We start from the raw sequence: 18243 nt of genomic DNA on the forward strand, positions 1-18243 counted from the left end.
GTAAGCTATATATATTTACAACATTAGACGAGCAATAACGGGTTTACAGTAAAGCAAATGAGAACTGCAATAGAAACTTTTAGCTATTTTTCCATTTTAGATCACGTGTTATTCTCTTGACAAGTTGTAAGTTGTAACGTACTTTTATATTCATGTGTCTTCTCATGCGTAACCATACACTCTAGGGAATGACACTTAGCCCTGCATTGAGTCGAGCCGAGTCTCCATCCCAAACCACACATTCATCCATTCATCCACCCATCCATTCATTCATCCAGCCTGCCATCCTTCCACCCATCCATTCATTCATCCATTCATCCAGCCTGCCATCCTTCCTCCCACCGATTCATTCATCCACCCTGCCATCCTTCCACCCATCCATTCGTCCACCCACCCATCAATCCATTCTGCCATCCTTTCCCCCATCCATTCATTCATCCACCCATCCATTCATTCATCCACCCATTCATTCATCCAGCCTGCCATCCTTCCTCCCACCGATTCATTCATCCACCCTGCCATCCTTCCACCCATCCATTCGTCCACCCACCCATCAATCCATTCTGCCATCCTTTCCCCCATCCATTCATTCATCCACCCATAACCTGACCCATCCCTCCCCCACCCATCAAAAAAATACCTCGACACAGTATGTGAACTAGCACTCAACCACACCATTATAAGCTCATTGGAGGATCTCCATTCTGGTCGAGCCTTGTTCGACAACAATGGATAATTCCTGAATTCTCAATTTGAGTAGTTCTTTCATCATGTGAAGTCAACTGACTAAACAGAGGTTGGTCGCTTAGAAGAGGTATAAATTGCTGAAAACAACTGTTCACTAAATTAAGGTTGTTGAACTCTTCATACCCTCAGAACCCATAGTATTATGCTATTAGTGTGCTACATTTTCCAACCCCCCCCCCCCCCCCCCCCAATAAAATGAAGCTAACAAAGAGTACAATACAATAGGTATGAAGTACATGCAGGACCCAAATTTATAGATTTTAATGGTAAACCAATTTTTTAATAACATACAAATAATTTCTCATGCACTGATGGGCTGACAGCTATGAACCACAAGAGGAGGAAAAACACATAGAATAACGAATCCCTCACATACGGAGCCAGTGCGTGCTTGAAACCTTTTTTTTCTTTTAAATAATTTCCTTGTTTTTAGATGTCTTTATTATCTGACAATGATACAAACAAAATATTTCATTACAATCTTCATGTTTCAAATAAAATTATGACTTTTTAAAGTCAATTAAATCAAATTACACCTTAGTATTAAACCCTAGATTCAATTCTTTTAGTATTGATTCCACATAAAGTAAATAGTTGAACGGTGACATGTTTTTTTTTTGATTTGAGTGATACATCTTTAAGTTATGAAGGTTTATAGACCCTTTGCAGCACTTTGGAATGCAGCTCAATCTGGGGGCCAAAACAATAGGTTCCAATTATCAGAAGATTGGAATTCTTTTGTTTTGTCCCAAGATTGAGCTGCTTTGAGGTCACATGCAAGATGCCTATACTTCTAATGCATAGATGACTGTGACATTGCTTAGAAAACCTTGATTACGAGTAGATAAATGTTTATAGGCTGCTTGATTTACAGTACACCAGTCAAAATAGAGCATCCAATAATTAATTGTTATGCGATCAGCAAGCTCCACCCTCTCTTAATCATTGGACAACACGATGACATTGATAACAGCTGGTACATGCTAACTGATAGGACTGTTAAGTGGAACCCTATAGCAGAAGCCTGCAAAGGTCTCTTGGGTATAAGATCCTGAAGAGCCCTGGTATGGGAACTATTGCAAAACTTTGCCATTTTGTTGCAGAGGAATCAGAAATATCAGAATTAAATGCAAAAGTATTTTATAACTGGCTTACCACAGGTATTCCAGTAATAAATACTTTGTTTGAGTAGTATAACTTAAGATATATAACTACACAACCTCTCTTAAATTTACACAATAAAAATCAATATTGCATTTTGTGTCTGTTTGTTGTAAAAAGTAGAAAGTGGCTCTACTTTTTAACTTGCAACGCAACAATGTTGCACGAGAAGTCATATAATTTTGTACCATATTATTGCACCTCAAGTCTATACTTGGCTAACGATGGATGTTCTCACTCATGTATTTGGTAAGTACTGTATACACTCAATTGAAGAATCATTGTCAGGTTCAGAAACATAGAACATAGGAGCTGAGACCGAAATGGCACAAGGGAAGTATATTATTTAGATGCATGCTATGACCGGCGACCCCTGACATCATCCACTGTTTTTAATACACGTTTGGCATTCTAAACCGGCTGCATAGATGACGCAAATGAATAAATCATAATATAATTATATCATTTCCCATGTGCCATTTCAGTCTCAGCTTTTATGTTCTATGTTTCTGAATCCAACAACGATTCTTCTATTGAGTGTATGTAAGAAAGTATGGGATTCAAAAAATCTTCTATATATATATTTGCTTAACTAATTTGTAAAATCTCTTGTCATATCTCCTAAGTGATGACCATACTCTGGAGGAGACTTACATGGAGTATTATTGATGGCATACAATCTAGTCTTTCCTATAAAGTTTGATGAGGATAGGACAGTAAGTCTCACAACACTAGCTCTCTAAAAATTTAACCTTCTTTACCAAGTTTAGCCAGATTGTCTTTTTCTCTCAACCGTTCATATCTCTTGACATTCATCTCAAACACGTTATCTTCTGTTTTATGATCTCTTGCTTTTCTACCTCGGTTAATAGCATAAGCACTACCAAAGATAGTAAGAAAGATGGTGAGGATGTTGACCATGATTCGTCTTCGGTTCTGTGATTTCTCCACAATTTCATAACTATGATTTAAATGATAAATTTATTATTAATTAGTAAAAAAATTACAGCGTACAGCTTACTCACATTAGTTACTGGTTATCACTTTTTACAAAACTTTACCGCAATTTCATAAACATGCAAACTCTGTGTCTGCAAGCTGGTTTTTTGCTGACACCAGTCAAAAATATGAGGTACTGTACCAACTGATTAGGTTTGATTGACAGCAGTGAAAAAGCAAAATTCAGCATGCAGCCCGCAGACACAGAGTTCAATGTTTTTGAAAACTGAAGTAAGCAAACATAGAAAGAATAAGAGAAAAATATCAAATGCCCTTGGCGGGAATTGAACCCACGTCTTCAGTATTCCAGTCCGATGTGTTAGCCACTACACCACAATGACCAACCACGCTGCTAACGCAGCCAGAATATGAAACGTAGGGTACTCATGAGGATCCCAGAGCAATGTTTTTTCTCTATAGGTAAGTTGACGCCGTAAATATGTACACAAAGAATAGAAATAGCATAGTAGTAATAAATTATGCGTTCGGTGTGTGTAAAGCAAACATAGTTTTTTCCTGTTATTTTTTTTAGATTAATTTTACCATTGTTGTAAAGGTATATACATGTTTAGCTTCACCAATAATTCCTTTTGGCCTTGGAATAAACACCTACAGCCAATTCAAAAAACATTGTCATTGCCAAAGGCAATAGGTCAATCTGAGATGGAAATAGTTTTGTTCACTACAAAGAATATTGAATCAGTCTCAACACTAAGGTCCATGTTCTTGACGACAATAAGAAGCAGAAACACAAGTCATTCCAGCTATTCTTGGATCTTGGAATAACCTATCTCCTATTGCTTTTCGCCTATCGCCTATTGCCTATCACCTTTGGTGATGACATTGTTTTTTGAAATACCTGTAGGTGTAAATGATTATATAATAATTAGCAAATCAAGGTCTATTTTCTATGATTGTCTGTACTCTTATCGAACATGGAGTAACATCAGCATATGAGCCAAACTCAAGTGGAACAATGACACCACAAACCATAGAAAAGGAACCTGGATTTGTTTTTTACCACACAAATGATCAAAATGAGTAACAGAAAGAGCACACTCATTGTCGCAGCTTATTGGTCTGTCCTCTTATCGATGATGAAAATTAGCCAATCAGCATGTGAGAAATTAACAATTTGTGGTAAAATATGGTATTAGTAGAACTGACCTGACTTCATTGGGGATTTCTCCACGTTTCATTGTGCCAGTCACAACCAAGAAAAATTTATCAATAGCTTGAAGCTGATACTTTGGGATATTGCGAGTTGTCTCTGTTAAAAAAAAAACACATTTAAATATATGGGTATACAATGGATGTGAATGAATAGTTCATTCTACTTATGGAATTCCCAGGGCTTAAAATAATGGCCAATCAGTCGTCGGTCATAATCTCAGGCCAAATTAGTTTTAGCTTAGTCATACCTCATTTCTGGCCAATTAATACTGGTCAAAATGACCAATAAGCCAAAGATTTGAACGGACAAGTCCCAGTTCTGGCTGGACATTAGACAAAGTATTGAATATTTAAACGAATAAAAGTTAAAATAAAATTGAGTGTTCATGGTTAGAGTAGAATGACAGTAACTACACATTGGTGTGAGAGAGTTTCATGACAACACATGTACATGTACACAGCACCCTTTAAAATGAGAGTCCCAACATACTGCTATCAGTAAAGTATTGATTGGACTACAAAGTTTTGAGAGACAGCGCCATGACAACCCTAACCCTCCATAATATAACAGACCATACATACAGTCGTTTGCATCTAGGAGTGAACGTAAAACATGGTCTAATAATGGTCGCTGAAACATAGGAAGTTAGTCAACCAGAAAGTGCATGTTTGGCACTCGTCTCTTTGAAATAAGCCAGCCTCGTGCCAAACATGCACTTTCTGGTTGACTAACTTCCTATGTTTTGCCTACCAGTTAGAGCATGTTTTCCTTTTCATGTGTTCACTTTTAGATTCAAACAACTGTATTAATGGGTTGCAAGTATTCCCAAGAAGGTCATATGACAAAAACATGGTGGCCATCTTGATGCATTTAACAAATGGATGCTAATGAAAAATCTTTTGTTAAATAGCATCAAGAAGATGTAACATATAATGGAATTGACAGTTGTTTTTCAGTCATTGCTCATTTTTAACTCATGGATACCCGAAGCTTAGAAAAGAGTTATCACTAGGGGTCTGAATATACAAATGTGTCACTTGCTCAATTTTGGTTCGAGTTAGCACTAGCTTCAATTCATGGAGGGTTGGAGTTATTGGGATTTTATTACTGTACTTTGAATGTCAACAAGCATAAGAAGTGCACAGGAAACCCAATCTCTGAAAAGTGCAAGTGGTATCAACAAGAATTTTTTTTTTTTGATTCGTGATTTTTTTCAAAGCAACTCCTAATTTTCTTTCAGCCTCCCCTCAAGGGTACGTAATTGATAAACAAAAAACAAAAAAAAAAGAAAAAGATCTTTATAAGACGTCATTACCAAAGCAAACAAAAACTTTTAAGGCTTTACATTGCAACTAAAAACATCCACAATTCCCTTATAATTGAACAAAAACGACTTTAAAAACTAACCTTCATAAGTGTTTGTAAGCTTTGCTTCGCATAAGCAACGATTAAAGGAAGAAAGAGGGCTCAAAATGGCGGTTTTTGGTTTGGAAAGCAGGTTTCTCGTAGACGAAGCAACAGCAGTCGTTGGTGTAAAACTCGCTCCAAAACGTCTTAAAAATCCCCCTGATAACATATTTGAACTTTCAAAGGGTTGATGTATTCAAGTTCTCACAAGCTAGGCTAACTTGAAGAGAAATCACAGTGATTTTTAGACGAATATTTTAAACCTTTGCTTACAATCACAAGGAACCTGGACTGTTTGCCTCGAGGTGCTGCGTCATAGATGACATCACAAGGGGGCGCTGACAATGCACTTTAGTGGAGAAAAACATGACTTTAGGCATGAAATCTTCATGTTCATTGAAAAAGCCAAAGAAAATCAGAAACGAATACTTTTTTTAATGATTCAAATATAATATTATATCCGACTTAACACTTAATGATATTCTTACTGAATAAAGGGATATTCAGTTGTGGGCTCACTGTGTTGCAAATCAGTGACGTCACTGAAGGTTTTGGTCTTGATATTAAAATTTCCATATTGGATAAAAAAATAATGAAATAATGAATAATGAATGATAATAATAAATAAAAGCTTATTGCTGAAAAATGATTTATCCATAGCATAGAATAATAAATTAAGGAGATCAGAAGTTTTTTTGATGAAAATCTCTGCTTAGACTTAACGTGCATATTTATTTGAGTTCTCTAGCACTTACATCAAAATAATGTCTTTGTGATAAAACAATTAATGTTTGGCAACGAAGGAAGGACAATGAAGTTAAAGAGGGACATCTACTGATGAGTAGAGCAAACTTCGACCTGAAATAATGTTTAAATTGTACCTATCACTCACTTTATTTTCATCTGGTAGCGTGGCCGAGCGGTCTAAGGCGCTGGTTTAAGGCACCAGTCTCGTCAGAGGCGTGGGTTCGAATCCCACCGCTGCCACTAGTATTTTTGCGAGTGTCATTTTTTGGCTTTTATCATTTTGAATTTTCAGATTTTTCCGACATTTCAAGGATTAGTTTCTTGATCTTTCTGGTATTACCACGAAATATTTTTACAATAAATGCAGACGTTTCTGGAGGAGTCTGGGTAGAACGCGGGTGAAAGAAGCGACTGGGCACTAGTCTGTAGATAAACATCATAAGTCTCAAGGGAAGTGAAATATGATCCAGCTTAGTAGAGAGGTTGAATTATTTACTTGCTTATCACAAAAAGGTAAAACTTTTCATGATAAACGTTTGAACGTCTGAAATGGCTATAGCGGTTTTGCACCATCATGTGCCCACCCACATAATACAGCTTGGACTGCCTGTGGTTAGATGGCAGAACAAAAAAATCCCTTTCCTCTTGGGAATTGAATCATTTCTCATGTTAAACGATTGTATTGTTCCTGCCATCCAACATGGCTGGCGTCACGTGATGGTGCAAAACCTCTTTTTCCAGCGACGGGTCACGTGCCTGCAGCCCCTCTAACGATGCAAATCGAAAATGTAATCCAGGAATGGAAATCCTTCTTTATACTAATATCGAGATGCTATTTCAAATTTTGTACTTCGCATCTGCTTCCTTTCCGTAAAATCACGTGACGATCACGTGGCCTGTTAGCACAAATGGCTTTGAGTGTACTCCATTTTACAGTTACGTTCAGTGACCACGAATAATAGTTCCAAGCCGAGGTTGGAGTTCCCCGCAATACCTTTCATTGTTTTGACACTCATCGGGGGATTTAGTGCAAGGGGTCTTGGTTTGCCTTGACAGCAATTCATACAATCACAACCGACGTAGTTACGGTTACGGTAAAATACGGCCAATAACAGAATGCCTACGAGTTTGCAATAACGTAAGTTTCCTACACATACAAAAACCGCTAGCTCTATTGGAACAAAATAAACCATTGAATATACGATCACAAAATAACAGTAACAACAAAAACGTTTCTCTAGACAACTCTTGATGTGAACTTCTTACATCACTCTAAATCATAAATTGTCACAAGCTTTCTCTAGAATATTGCGACCTAAACAGATAGCCAAAATCCCAGATTTTTGAAACGAGAAATAATGTGAAAATTCCAATAAGATTTCTATTCTTTTTTGTGCTGTTATAATACACTCTACAAAATTACTCGATTCTGATTGGACAAGAGGAGTACAATTAAATCCCAAATTGTACTCTGTAGAGTCCTAATTTTTGCTCAATTTCCCCTGAGTGTATCATAAGCAAAAAAACGCACAATCTTCTCGTACAATTCGGAATTTATAGATACTCGTGATGTTTTGAAAGTTCTCAAATTGAACTCGCCTAAAACCTCGTCCAAGTTTGAAAACTTTCAAAGCATCACTCGTACCTATAAATTCCGAATTGTACTCGGGATCGTGCGATTTCCTATACAAATATCGAATTTTATTATTCATTTCACCCATCCTTTTCAATCATATTTTTGCAACTGCAAATAAAACCTTTGGAATTAAATAAATAAGTGTGGTGTGAGCGGTGTATAGTCTTCACGCTTGGTCCATTAGATCGAGGAGGTCGTCGCCTTTTGTCCCTGTAAAAACAGGAATAGTAGAGCTAAATTAATTGCACGAGGGAGTGATCAAAATATTAAAGTATTAGCCAATCCAAGGTTGAGGAAAAACTGGGTCGAATTTGCATTGCGATGCATTATGGGCGGTTTAGGTGACGGAATAGACGTCATGTCGGAAATTTGCACTGTAAATGCACGTGCTCAATTACTTTAAATCTTATTGTAGTGTTACACGGACCAATTTGCAACGCCGATTTTTTGCGCAACACTGTTGCACGAAAAATCGTTGTCGTGTAACACAGCGCCGAGGACGATTTTTCGTGAAATTTTTTCACTCTTCAACATGTTGCAAGTTTTTGATCTGGCTCCAAAAACTTGCAACACAAGATGACGACTTTTCAGCAAATCGATGTGTGTAACATGTCCATCGCCGATTTGACGCGCAACAAAATGGCTCCGACTGTAAAAGAAGTAATTTTAAAGAGCACAGCAACTGCAACAATTGTCTAAACTTACTGAAACAGACAAGATAAAACTTTTTGTAGTTGATAAAAAATGATAAAAGCAAGAAAAGAAGAACAAAGATAGCCGTGAGTGAGTTGGCAGCGCGTGGACTGAATACTAAAGTAAATGTTGACATGTCGAAAAAAATCGACACACAAATGGCGCAATAGCGTTACACGAAAAATCGGTGTTGCAAGTTGTTCTGTGTAACACCACCTTTAATCATCCCAGCTGCTATTGTATAGGGTATGCTCTTAGTTAAACAAGTAATGTAATTTCAAATGTCTTACGGTCTGCGCCAGATTCTTCTATCGAAAACTCATCCATCAGCTGTGACAGCTCTTGCCGTTGTTGTTTCTACGTATTACAATGAGGTTACATTAATAGTGTACGAATGGGTCGATGGATGGGTGGATGAATGGATGGGATGAGAGATGGACGGACAAAGGGAGGTAGATGGATGGGTGGATGAATGGATGGGTTGAAAGATGTACGGATGGAGGGAGGTAGATGGATGGGTGGATGAATGGATGGAATGAGAGATGGACAGACAAAGGGAGGTAGATGGATGGGTGGAGGAATGGATGAGTTGAAAGATGGATGGACGGACGGAGAGAGGTAGATGGATGGGTGGAAAGATGGATGGGTTGAAAGATGGATGAATAGACAGATGGACAGAGGGAAGGAGGGAGGGAGGATGGGTGGATGGATGGCGATGGATGGATAGAAAGATGGATGAATGAATAAGTGGATGGTTTGATGGATGGATGATTTTTTCCCCTTCACGTATACGCTAAAAGTTTAATGGGCAAGTCTGTTACCTTAGTGGCGTCGATTTTAATAACTTTGTGGGAATCTTCTCCTCTAGTTGGAGTAGAAGCAGCAATTCTGGAAGTGAACAATATAGATGGGAAATCAGTTAACAAAATCTTAACACACAAAGGAAAAAAAAATTGCAAAAAATCTGCACCCCACCCCACTGTACTTTGGCTCGTTAGAACAATTACATGTAAATCATACTTACTCTTCTTCTTCGTCTGTATTGAAAAGATTTATACGGAATCCCTGACCTAAAAAACAATAAGGTCTGTGAATATTAGCTGTCCTAGACTTAGATTAAGCAAGAAGCAGGTAACCTCCACACACTTTTATAAGCAATATCAGTTTTCATTTACGATGCTCCTTTACCTTTACTAGGACTTCCTCCTCCTCCTCCTACAAGTCGGGCTAACAGGTTCAATTCTTCCTTTGCCAGTAGGTTGGGACTATCCGAAGGCTCCTTAATTACAAAAAAATAAATAAATAAAAAATGGATAAATGAATAGAAAGGTTTATACCTTGTAATCATGTATAAGATAGTGTATGCATGCAGCTTGTATTATAGTATAATGTACAAGGCATGTCTCGTTACCTGGTCCATCCATACTGATGTATTACTACTAGTATACCAATACATATATAGCATACTGCTTGTAATATATACAGTATGAGTGGCCGTGTTGTATCAGATATACAACCACGAGGTGTAGCCGAGTGATTGTATATCTGATACAACACGGACACGAATACTGTATATGACTTATCAAACGTCTAGGTTAGTTCCTTTGTGTTTCGCTAAAATTTTCAAAATTAAAGTGAATTTGGCCAAGAAAATCCAACTTAAAGTTTATGCAAATGAACACAGTTTTGTATCAGATTTACAACACTCTTCATGGTCGTGATTTCTGTTGTGTTTTCCTCATGAATTATTCATGAGTTTGATAATGTACAATATTAAGCAAGTCTGTTACCTGGTCCGTTTGTACTGATGTACTACTAGTGGTATTCTGTTTCACATTTTGTGAACTTGATGCCACAGACGTCTCTATTGATCTCGATACTGTATACCTGATGTGCATAAAAGACAAATGCTCAGTGAAAATCAATGTACTCTCACAACCTACATTGAACATTACTAGGTAGAGTTAATTTGCTACATTTTTGTGTATTTTATGGGTTTTTCTCGGTTCTCAAAGCTTTCTCTCAGCAGCTCTCTTAGTCCAAAATTACTTCATCAATACTAACAAAGTGAGGCTCTTGTCAAACATTGAACTTAACATGAGCCAAATCTAATGACATCAAAGAAGACCGCCTTGTTAACCATTTTTTCAATTAAGTTCCACCCTTGTGAAGTTCGATATTTAAGCCTGAGTGTACTACCACTACACCCCACTTGCTTCACTATAATGGCAAAGTTGTTCAGCTACTCACATGTTTGTTCCTAATTTAATTACACGATCACCTAGTAATTCAAACGAGCCAGGTTTGTCAGTCAAGTGGTGTTGACAACCACTTGAAAAATGCATTGTCTTGGTAACCTGTCCATTGTCACCAAAATATCTAAACGAAAATAATGCACAATTGTCAAAAACATCTTCTTAAAAAATAAACAATATTTATATTTTTGTGTCTAGTCGTTCTAGCGCTTTTGCACTAATTGGGGACACTTTTCACTCACACACACACACTACCACTACATTCAATATTCTAATTGCACACAACACTCAACTCACATGTTGACTTTTATGGAGGGAGGGAACTGCTTTGAGGATTTTTCTCAAGTTTCTCTGTTTTTTCTCCCTCTGCAAAAATCTAATTCGATTGAGACGGGGACTGGATGAAAATTTTTCTGTGTCTGTGTAATTCTATTTAGTACCCTACCAAATTGTGTAGTTTTATTTTATCATTTATATTTATCACATCTTTGTTTTTGTTTCACGGATATATGGCGTGCACACTTAATACAATATTATATCATAGTAGTAAAAAATTATGCATTCGGTGTGAAAAATGAAATAGAGAGATTAAGAGAAAAATATCCTACATTTCATATTCCGACTGCGTTACCAGCGTGGTTGGTCCTTGTAGTGTAGTGGTTAACACATCGGACTAGAATACGGAAGATGTGGGTTCGATTCCCGCCAAGGGCATTTGATATTTTTCTCTTATTCTCTCAGTATAATATCATTTATTTTAAGGAGTGAACTCTGCCGATAGGAACAATCACCTTATAGGTCCGGGTACTTCAGTATCCCAAGGTACAGGCCCATCAATAGAAATAACAAATCTGCCATTAGAGTTCTGTACTTTATCTTTTAAAAAGATTGACACCCTGATATGCATGTCTTGAAAGAATGTCAGAAGAGTTTGACGCACAACCTGGAACTGACCCAGGCTAAGGTCTGCATAGGTCTGAAACATGAACATATATATGCACGTACAAATATTAGCTTATTAATAGACTTAATCCACTGTTTTTCCTATTTGATGCCATGTGTCATTCCCTAGAGTATTAATTTTTGTTTAATGATTGCACAAGAAAAGACATGAACATATGCACAGTGCCAATTAGCTTATTAATAGACTTAATCCACTGTTTTTCCCATTTCAGACCATGTGTCATTCCCTAGAGTATTATTTCTTTGTTTAATGATTGCACAAGAAAAGACACATGAATATGGATAAAACTCAAACAAAGAATTTTATTCCAAAGAAAGCGAGATGAAAGAGGTGAAATCATCTAGCTTCTTGAGTGCTTATGCAACCGACCTAATTCAAACTGGTTAGACTTGTGCTCCAGAGTCATACTTGGACTGTATAGCGGCTGCCAGACGCGCCTTCACATGCTTTCAGTTTGACCCCGTTGAGCTGCGCCACTACTGTACTTTGTGCTGCTGATTGTTGATGACAAGTTTTCTTTCTAATCAATAACTAATCTCCTCATAACAAAAATGGCAAAACCATAAAAAAATTCTTTGTTAAACAAAAAGAAAAATCCACTTTCTAACGAAATCTTCATTACATAGGGAGTGCTTTTTAATTATGCATGTCAGCGTGCAATTAATCAAGTTTTGGATGCAAGCTTCTGCACATCAATTAACCAATTAGAGCATTTGTTTATTGTGGCTATATTAATTATATATAACATACCTCGTAGAGATGTTTATAGACATTTTCAACTTGTGTACTGATGGTAGGGTTGTCTGACACAAAGCTTCTTATTGAATCCATGTGGTTATAGGTAACAAGAAGAACATCTGAAGGTCTCATACACAATGACACCTGTCAATCGATCCAATAATTCAAAGAGTTACCCGTGCCCTGTCTTTGATCAGCCCAGAGGTTGTTTCAGGGTTCAATCTGTGAGTTAGCCATGCCCTGACTTAGATCAGCCCAGAGGTTGTTTCAGGGTTCGATCTGTGATTTAGCCATGCCCTGACTTAGATCAGCCCAGAGGTTGTTTCAGGGTTTGATCTGTGATTTAGCCATGCCGACTTAGATCAGCCCAGAGGTTGTTTCAGGGTTGTACCTGTGAGTTAGCCATGCCCTGACTTAGTTCAGCCCAGAGGTTGTTTCAGGGTTCTATCTGTGAGTTAGCCATGCCCTGACTTAGATCAGCCTAGAGGTTGTTTCAGTGTCTAATCTGTGAGTTAGCAATGCCTGACTAAATTTTGCCCAGAAGTTGTTTCACTGATCTTTGAGTTAGTCAAAATGCATGCCCTGACTAAATTTAGCTCTTAAAAAGGTTGTTTCAGGGTGTGGTGCAATTGAAAACCTATAGATTGGTTAAGGATTTTAAGTAACAACCATACCTGGTATTTGAAAGCCATGGTCATCAAGTCATACAGCTGTAATAGAAATAATTTATACACAGGATAAATACGAGTTGAAGAATGTTATTGAAGTGGGGAAAGTTCACTCTTATCTTTAGCTTCAATGAAGTGCTTCAGAATAATAGTAGATGGACTACTTCATTCATACGACAGCTATCTTGGATTGCAGGGGCATATATAGCTTTGATTGATATTAACAGCTCAACACAAGAGAATACAACAAAAGATGAATTAAGACGGCACATCGATCACCTTTACACATAAAAAAAGACAAACACACGAAACTCTATATATTTTCCACCAAGATGGCTGCCGTATCATCAAAGTGGTCCATTTTTTTGCAGTATTAGTTACCTTATCCATGCTGGCGGTGTTGAGTCTCATGATGGATGCATGCGCCAGGCGATCAAACACAGTTCGCATGGCTTTCTTGGAATAGGTATCTTGGGGTTTGAAGAGCTCTTCTACAAACCGCTTGTTGAACATTGTGCCAACAATATCATGCATTACTAGAAATAAAAAAGAAAAAATCCCTAAAATAAATACAGTCATTTGCAACTAAGCGTGAAAACCAGACACTAAAACATGTTCTAAGTGGCAGCTGGAATGTTGAAGTTAGTCAACCGGAACGTTGAGGTTTGACGCCAAAGTACCAGCCTGATGACAACGTTTGTTCAAATATGCGTGCATGTTGATCTGTTGGTGTTGGTCATGGATTCCTTCAAAAGAGTAGACAATAAGTGAGTTTCTAGAAGAGATCGATCCTGATCTCCTTCAGTATTCTTCACATTTTGGAAAAAAAGGCTTTACTTCAAACAAAAGCATGAAGTACTGGAGAGAAAACGATTTTGATTCTTTCAAGATTGAAGTACCTGAAGGAATTTGCGCGCCCAACCGTCCAAGGAATCATTACAAAACATACATGTTCTGGTTGATTAACTTCAACGTTTCGGCTGCCAGATAGAATATGTTTTAGTGTCTGGTGTTCACGCTTGGTTGCAACAACTGTAAATAAATCTTTATTTTACAAAATGTTGCGAGGAAAACTTGACATCCCTATCATATACTGTAAGATTTTTTGTTCTATCTGGACCTCCTGGATGGTAAATAACCTCAAGATATATTTGAACTTCAATAAACTAGTTGTTCCAATTAATTTTTTATAGCTTATAAGGGTACCTATTTTATAGTACAATGAGCAGAAAAAATTAATGACTTTACATCAAGATTTCTTTTAAACTCTCTCCTTTACATGTATTTTTTAAAATTCTTGACAAATAAATATATTAAAAAAAAAAATTATATACTAGTTTATTAAACATGAATATGCAACTGTACTGTATATTAGAATATACAGAAATTTTTTTAATTGGCAAGCCTTTTGTACCAAGTTTCTTTCAAGCTAACAATAACAGATACTGAAGATTAACATAACAATAACAATGTTATACTCATTCATCAAAAAATACAAAGATAATAAAATGTCATTTCAAAATTTTTCCCATTTTTCATCCATTCAAGGTGTTGTGCAGCTTAAAAATAAAGTAGAAAAAAATACAAACAATAAAATAAAACAAATTTTACGAACCAGTATACTAAATAAATTCAGATTTATCTTCATTTTGAATTTAAGCTTTTGGGTAATGATTCAAGTTCAAATATAATTAAATAGTGTAATGGAAGTATTCTTCATCTGATAAAAAGCTAAAAATTCAAGATCTGATAGGAAATATTTCACTGTATGATAATTTGAAATAATTGTCTATTTTGGGCAAACTGATCTTAAGCAAGAACTCAAAAATTAAGGATTGAAAATTATTTATTTTACAGAAACATTGGCAAAAAATTCTAAAAAAATAAGATCTCAGAAAGCATATTTTATATTCACTTTTACTTATTAATTGACGAGTCTCAATATTTGGAATGATTTTGACATCCTTTTTGCATTAGATCGAGTGTTTAGATAGAAGTTTTTGCAGCTGTTTAAATAAAAAAAGGCATTTGGAAATTTGAAGTCTGAAAAATTATGCATCGATTGAAAATCATAAACCCAGGTTAATTTAACCCACAATCAACGCCTTCAATATGCCAAAAAATAACCAAAAAGCATTCTTAAAATCTCTATCTTTACTCCAAGCAACAACGAAGCTTTAAGTTATGGATCGATAGAAGTAAAGGTATAGAAAACTGAGTATAAAAAGGATTAAAATGTGTCTCATGTTGAGTCTACAACGAGACGCCATTTCTTTCTCTCGGGAATAAAGTTTAGTTTTTTGCCTGACCTTTCTTTGCTTTTTCCTCTGGGATGGCTTGAGCTCGTAGCCTTTGGTCTAGGATATATAACATCTCTCCTCCAAGGTTAAGGAAGAGTATTGGAAGGGTTCTTAAGGACATTTTTCGCGGTTGAATCTTCGAAGTGAGTTAGATGTTGTTGTTGTAGGCAACAAGACGAGACAAATGTAAACACAGGAAGCCCAATCCGGGTATTATATAAGTCACAAGCTCAGTCCAGTGCCATCACTAGACCCTCAAATTTTAAATCGAACCCTGAAACGACCTCTGGGCTGATCTAAGTCAGGGCAAAAAAACTAGCTTGGCAATTGGACAAGTATGTCGTTTGACAAGCGAGTCGGCACCATTTGGGGGTAAGTTAACGGGGAGTGGGCGGGGTGGGTTTGAAGGGAGGGAGGGGGGCATTCATAATGGGTCTTGCATTAAGGGATGTGCTTCATTACAAATGTAATATTACTGTTACTTCTAAGCGCTAGTTTATCGCATTAAAGTACATCCATCAATCCTTAGTACGAGGTGTAAAATAGGTACGATTTATAACGGCTCCTTCGAGCGAACTAATGGGAAGCATGGGTGGCCAATGCGGCCGGCCGGGTCCGCATCCCTGGCGGTCCGTGGTGTTGTATTTGCCCGGGGGATGGGGGGGGGGGGGGGGGGGGGGGGGAGGGAGTACTCCGCCAGAATTTGGGTAGGGGTGTTCCGCTGGGATTTTGAAAGGGGTACCCTGTTTATGACAAAAAAAACTCAAATTTGTAGACACTGTTTATGACAAAAGATATAATTAATTGCACTGAGTTCCTGTTTCAATTATCATGTCATCTCGCGTATCGTTTTTTTACGACCATAATAACCAGTTTTGGTCAATACGAAAGTAGAAACCCTGAATATGACAGGAAACTCAGGAAGAACTTGAAACTTGAGTGAAATTGCATACCCTGTTTATGACAAGAAGCTCGAAAAAACATACCCTGTTCAGCGGATCATCCCCGTATAGTCCATATATGGGAGTACCCCCCACCTCCCACCCCCCAAACCCCCCCCCCCCCCCCCCCCGTATTTCACTAGAGTTGTTTGTTGGTTCTCTCCTGTGCTTCGAGATTTTACTCTGGGTTATTCGGTTTTCCTCCCTCCTCAAAAATTCAACTTCTAAATTCCAATTCGATCTTCATGGGCTTTCACCTCGCTGTGGTACAACAGCTAAAGCTTAATAGACTATAATGATTGTCGTTTTTTCCCCTTAGCAAGTTTTATTAAGAAGCGACGGTAGTTTAGCGTTCTAAATTGGGCTGTCGATCTATCAAACTTTGCACGATCCTTCCTTTTCATCCCTTCTTCTCTTTCTCTCTGCTTTTCCCCTTCCTTCACAATCCCATGTCCCTCCCTTCAAACAAATATGTGAAGCTCCTGACCCCGACTTGAGGTCAAGTTATTTAAGTTCAAATCCACTAGTTCTAAAATTAGTAATCAGCTATTTTTGTACAAATGCTTAAATATTAAAAACATTAGGTAACGAGTAAGATCTTCGCAGGTTTCTACACCCAATCGTCATCTCCTCACCCTACCCCTGTGAAGTCAAATCGTCTTCAAGATCAGTATCAAATATCAAAAACATTGGGCGATGAGTAAGATCTTCGCAAGTGTCTAGCCCCAATCGTCATCTCCTCACCCCACCCCTGTGAAGTCGAATCATTTTCAGGACTATTTTGATCTTTTCGTTTTGTGTTACTGGCAATCCTTCCATCATTTGATCGTTTTCTCATGACGTATAGTTGTCTTCTACCTTCACGAGTTTCATCTGGAATAGAAATGGTTTTGCTCCTGCAGCGTTCCGACTCTCCTTCGGGATATCCTCGGGAATAGCTCGGGTTGGTGAACTCAAACAAAGGAGGGAGTATGTTCTCGCATTGCGCTGTTTTCGCTGCTTGAGTCACAAAACAACGAGAGTTTTCTTCCAAAATACTTGGTAAATGAAAATGATGTCTTTTCTTGTGGCACTCTTTACCATGCTTGGGCCTAAAACTAGCCATTTTCGAAACATTTGTAGGTTTTTCTTCCAACACGTATTCGTCATTCATCATAGAATCCATCTTTCCTTCCTCCAGTTCTTCCTCACTTCCTGCGCAAGCACTCATTTGTACATCACCCTTGAACGACTTTTTAGACTTCAATGAGTTTTGAACGTTTTTCAAGTCGTATTCTTCTTGCAGAATCTTGGAAATGCTTGCCTTGTGTTCGAGTTTGAGCTGTCTTAGAGTGTTATCAAGGTCTGCGTTAGACTTCTGCCGTATTGCTTTGTATGTTCGTGTGCTTTGCCTCGACAGTCCTGAAGGGTTAAGTTGAACTCTATTGAGTTTGGACATGTTTTGTCTCCAAAAAATATCCCACACTGAGATGTCGCGAAAATTCGACTTTTACATATTAGTAACACTGATACAGTGCCATGAATAGAGACTTAGGACCGCATTTCTAATGACGATACAATATGAAGTGTTTCAAATCATGTATCATGATATGCCAAGGCTGTTTTTGTTCTAGCAGAGTGTCATTCGAAACGCTCAACAACTATACGTTGGTCAAAACCGTTAACCTCTGCACCGAACTGAGCTGTCTAGAACTGGACAACAATTAAACGAATGCATTCAATGTTGACCTCTGTCAACTAAAATTGAAGGACAAAAGATATGGTTAGATTTTAGGGTTACAAATAATAATAAACTCGTCGCGAAACTTTTCAC

The 18243-nt window shown here is 37.5% G+C and overlaps 3 protein-coding genes and 1 non-coding gene across 4 annotated transcripts; 1 reads left to right on the forward strand and 3 right to left on the reverse strand.

Moving 5' to 3' along the window:
* Positions 1–993: 993 nt before the first annotated feature.
* LOC116303895 (protein FAM162A) lies at positions 994–5804 on the reverse strand. The gene is made up of 4 exons (XM_031713504.2): positions 5489–5804; positions 4075–4177; positions 2670–2869; positions 994–1193 (listed from the first exon to the last, which is right to left on the reverse strand). The coding sequence occupies exons 1-4, from the start codon at positions 5655–5657 to the stop codon at positions 1177–1179; spliced, it is 489 nt and encodes a 162-aa protein (XP_031569364.1). The 5' UTR covers positions 5658–5804; the 3' UTR covers positions 994–1176.
* Positions 5805–6393: 589 nt separating this feature from the next.
* Trnal-aag (transfer RNA leucine (anticodon AAG)) lies at positions 6394–6475 on the forward strand. Its single transcript has one exon. It is a non-coding gene; the product is annotated as a tRNA-Leu (tRNA).
* A 972-nt stretch (positions 6476–7447) lies between these two features.
* Positions 7448–15683, reverse strand: LOC116303898 (protein OSCP1). The gene is made up of 12 exons (XM_031713507.2): positions 15499–15683; positions 13571–13725; positions 13196–13231; positions 12534–12665; positions 11611–11795; positions 10815–10943; positions 10355–10451; positions 9753–9843; positions 9589–9634; positions 9386–9452; positions 8855–8921; positions 7448–8081 (listed from the first exon to the last, which is right to left on the reverse strand). The coding sequence occupies exons 1-12, from the start codon at positions 15608–15610 to the stop codon at positions 8038–8040; spliced, it is 1161 nt and encodes a 386-aa protein (XP_031569367.1). The 5' UTR covers positions 15611–15683; the 3' UTR covers positions 7448–8037.
* A 1046-nt stretch (positions 15684–16729) lies between these two features.
* Positions 16730–18156, reverse strand: LOC116303899 (uncharacterized). Its single transcript, XM_031713508.2, has one exon. It carries the CDS (start codon positions 17866–17868, stop codon positions 17104–17106), a length of 765 nt encoding a protein of 254 aa, XP_031569368.1. The 5' UTR covers positions 17869–18156; the 3' UTR covers positions 16730–17103.
* Between the last annotated feature and the right edge of the window lie 87 nt (positions 18157–18243).

This window comes from Actinia tenebrosa, unplaced genomic scaffold (assembly GCF_029948245.1).
Source record: "Actinia tenebrosa isolate PJP-AT-01 unplaced genomic scaffold, QUT_ActTen_1.0 PGA_scaffold5__44_contigs__length_20552954, whole genome shotgun sequence".
NCBI classification, from domain to species: domain Eukaryota; kingdom Metazoa; phylum Cnidaria; class Anthozoa; order Actiniaria; family Actiniidae; genus Actinia; species Actinia tenebrosa.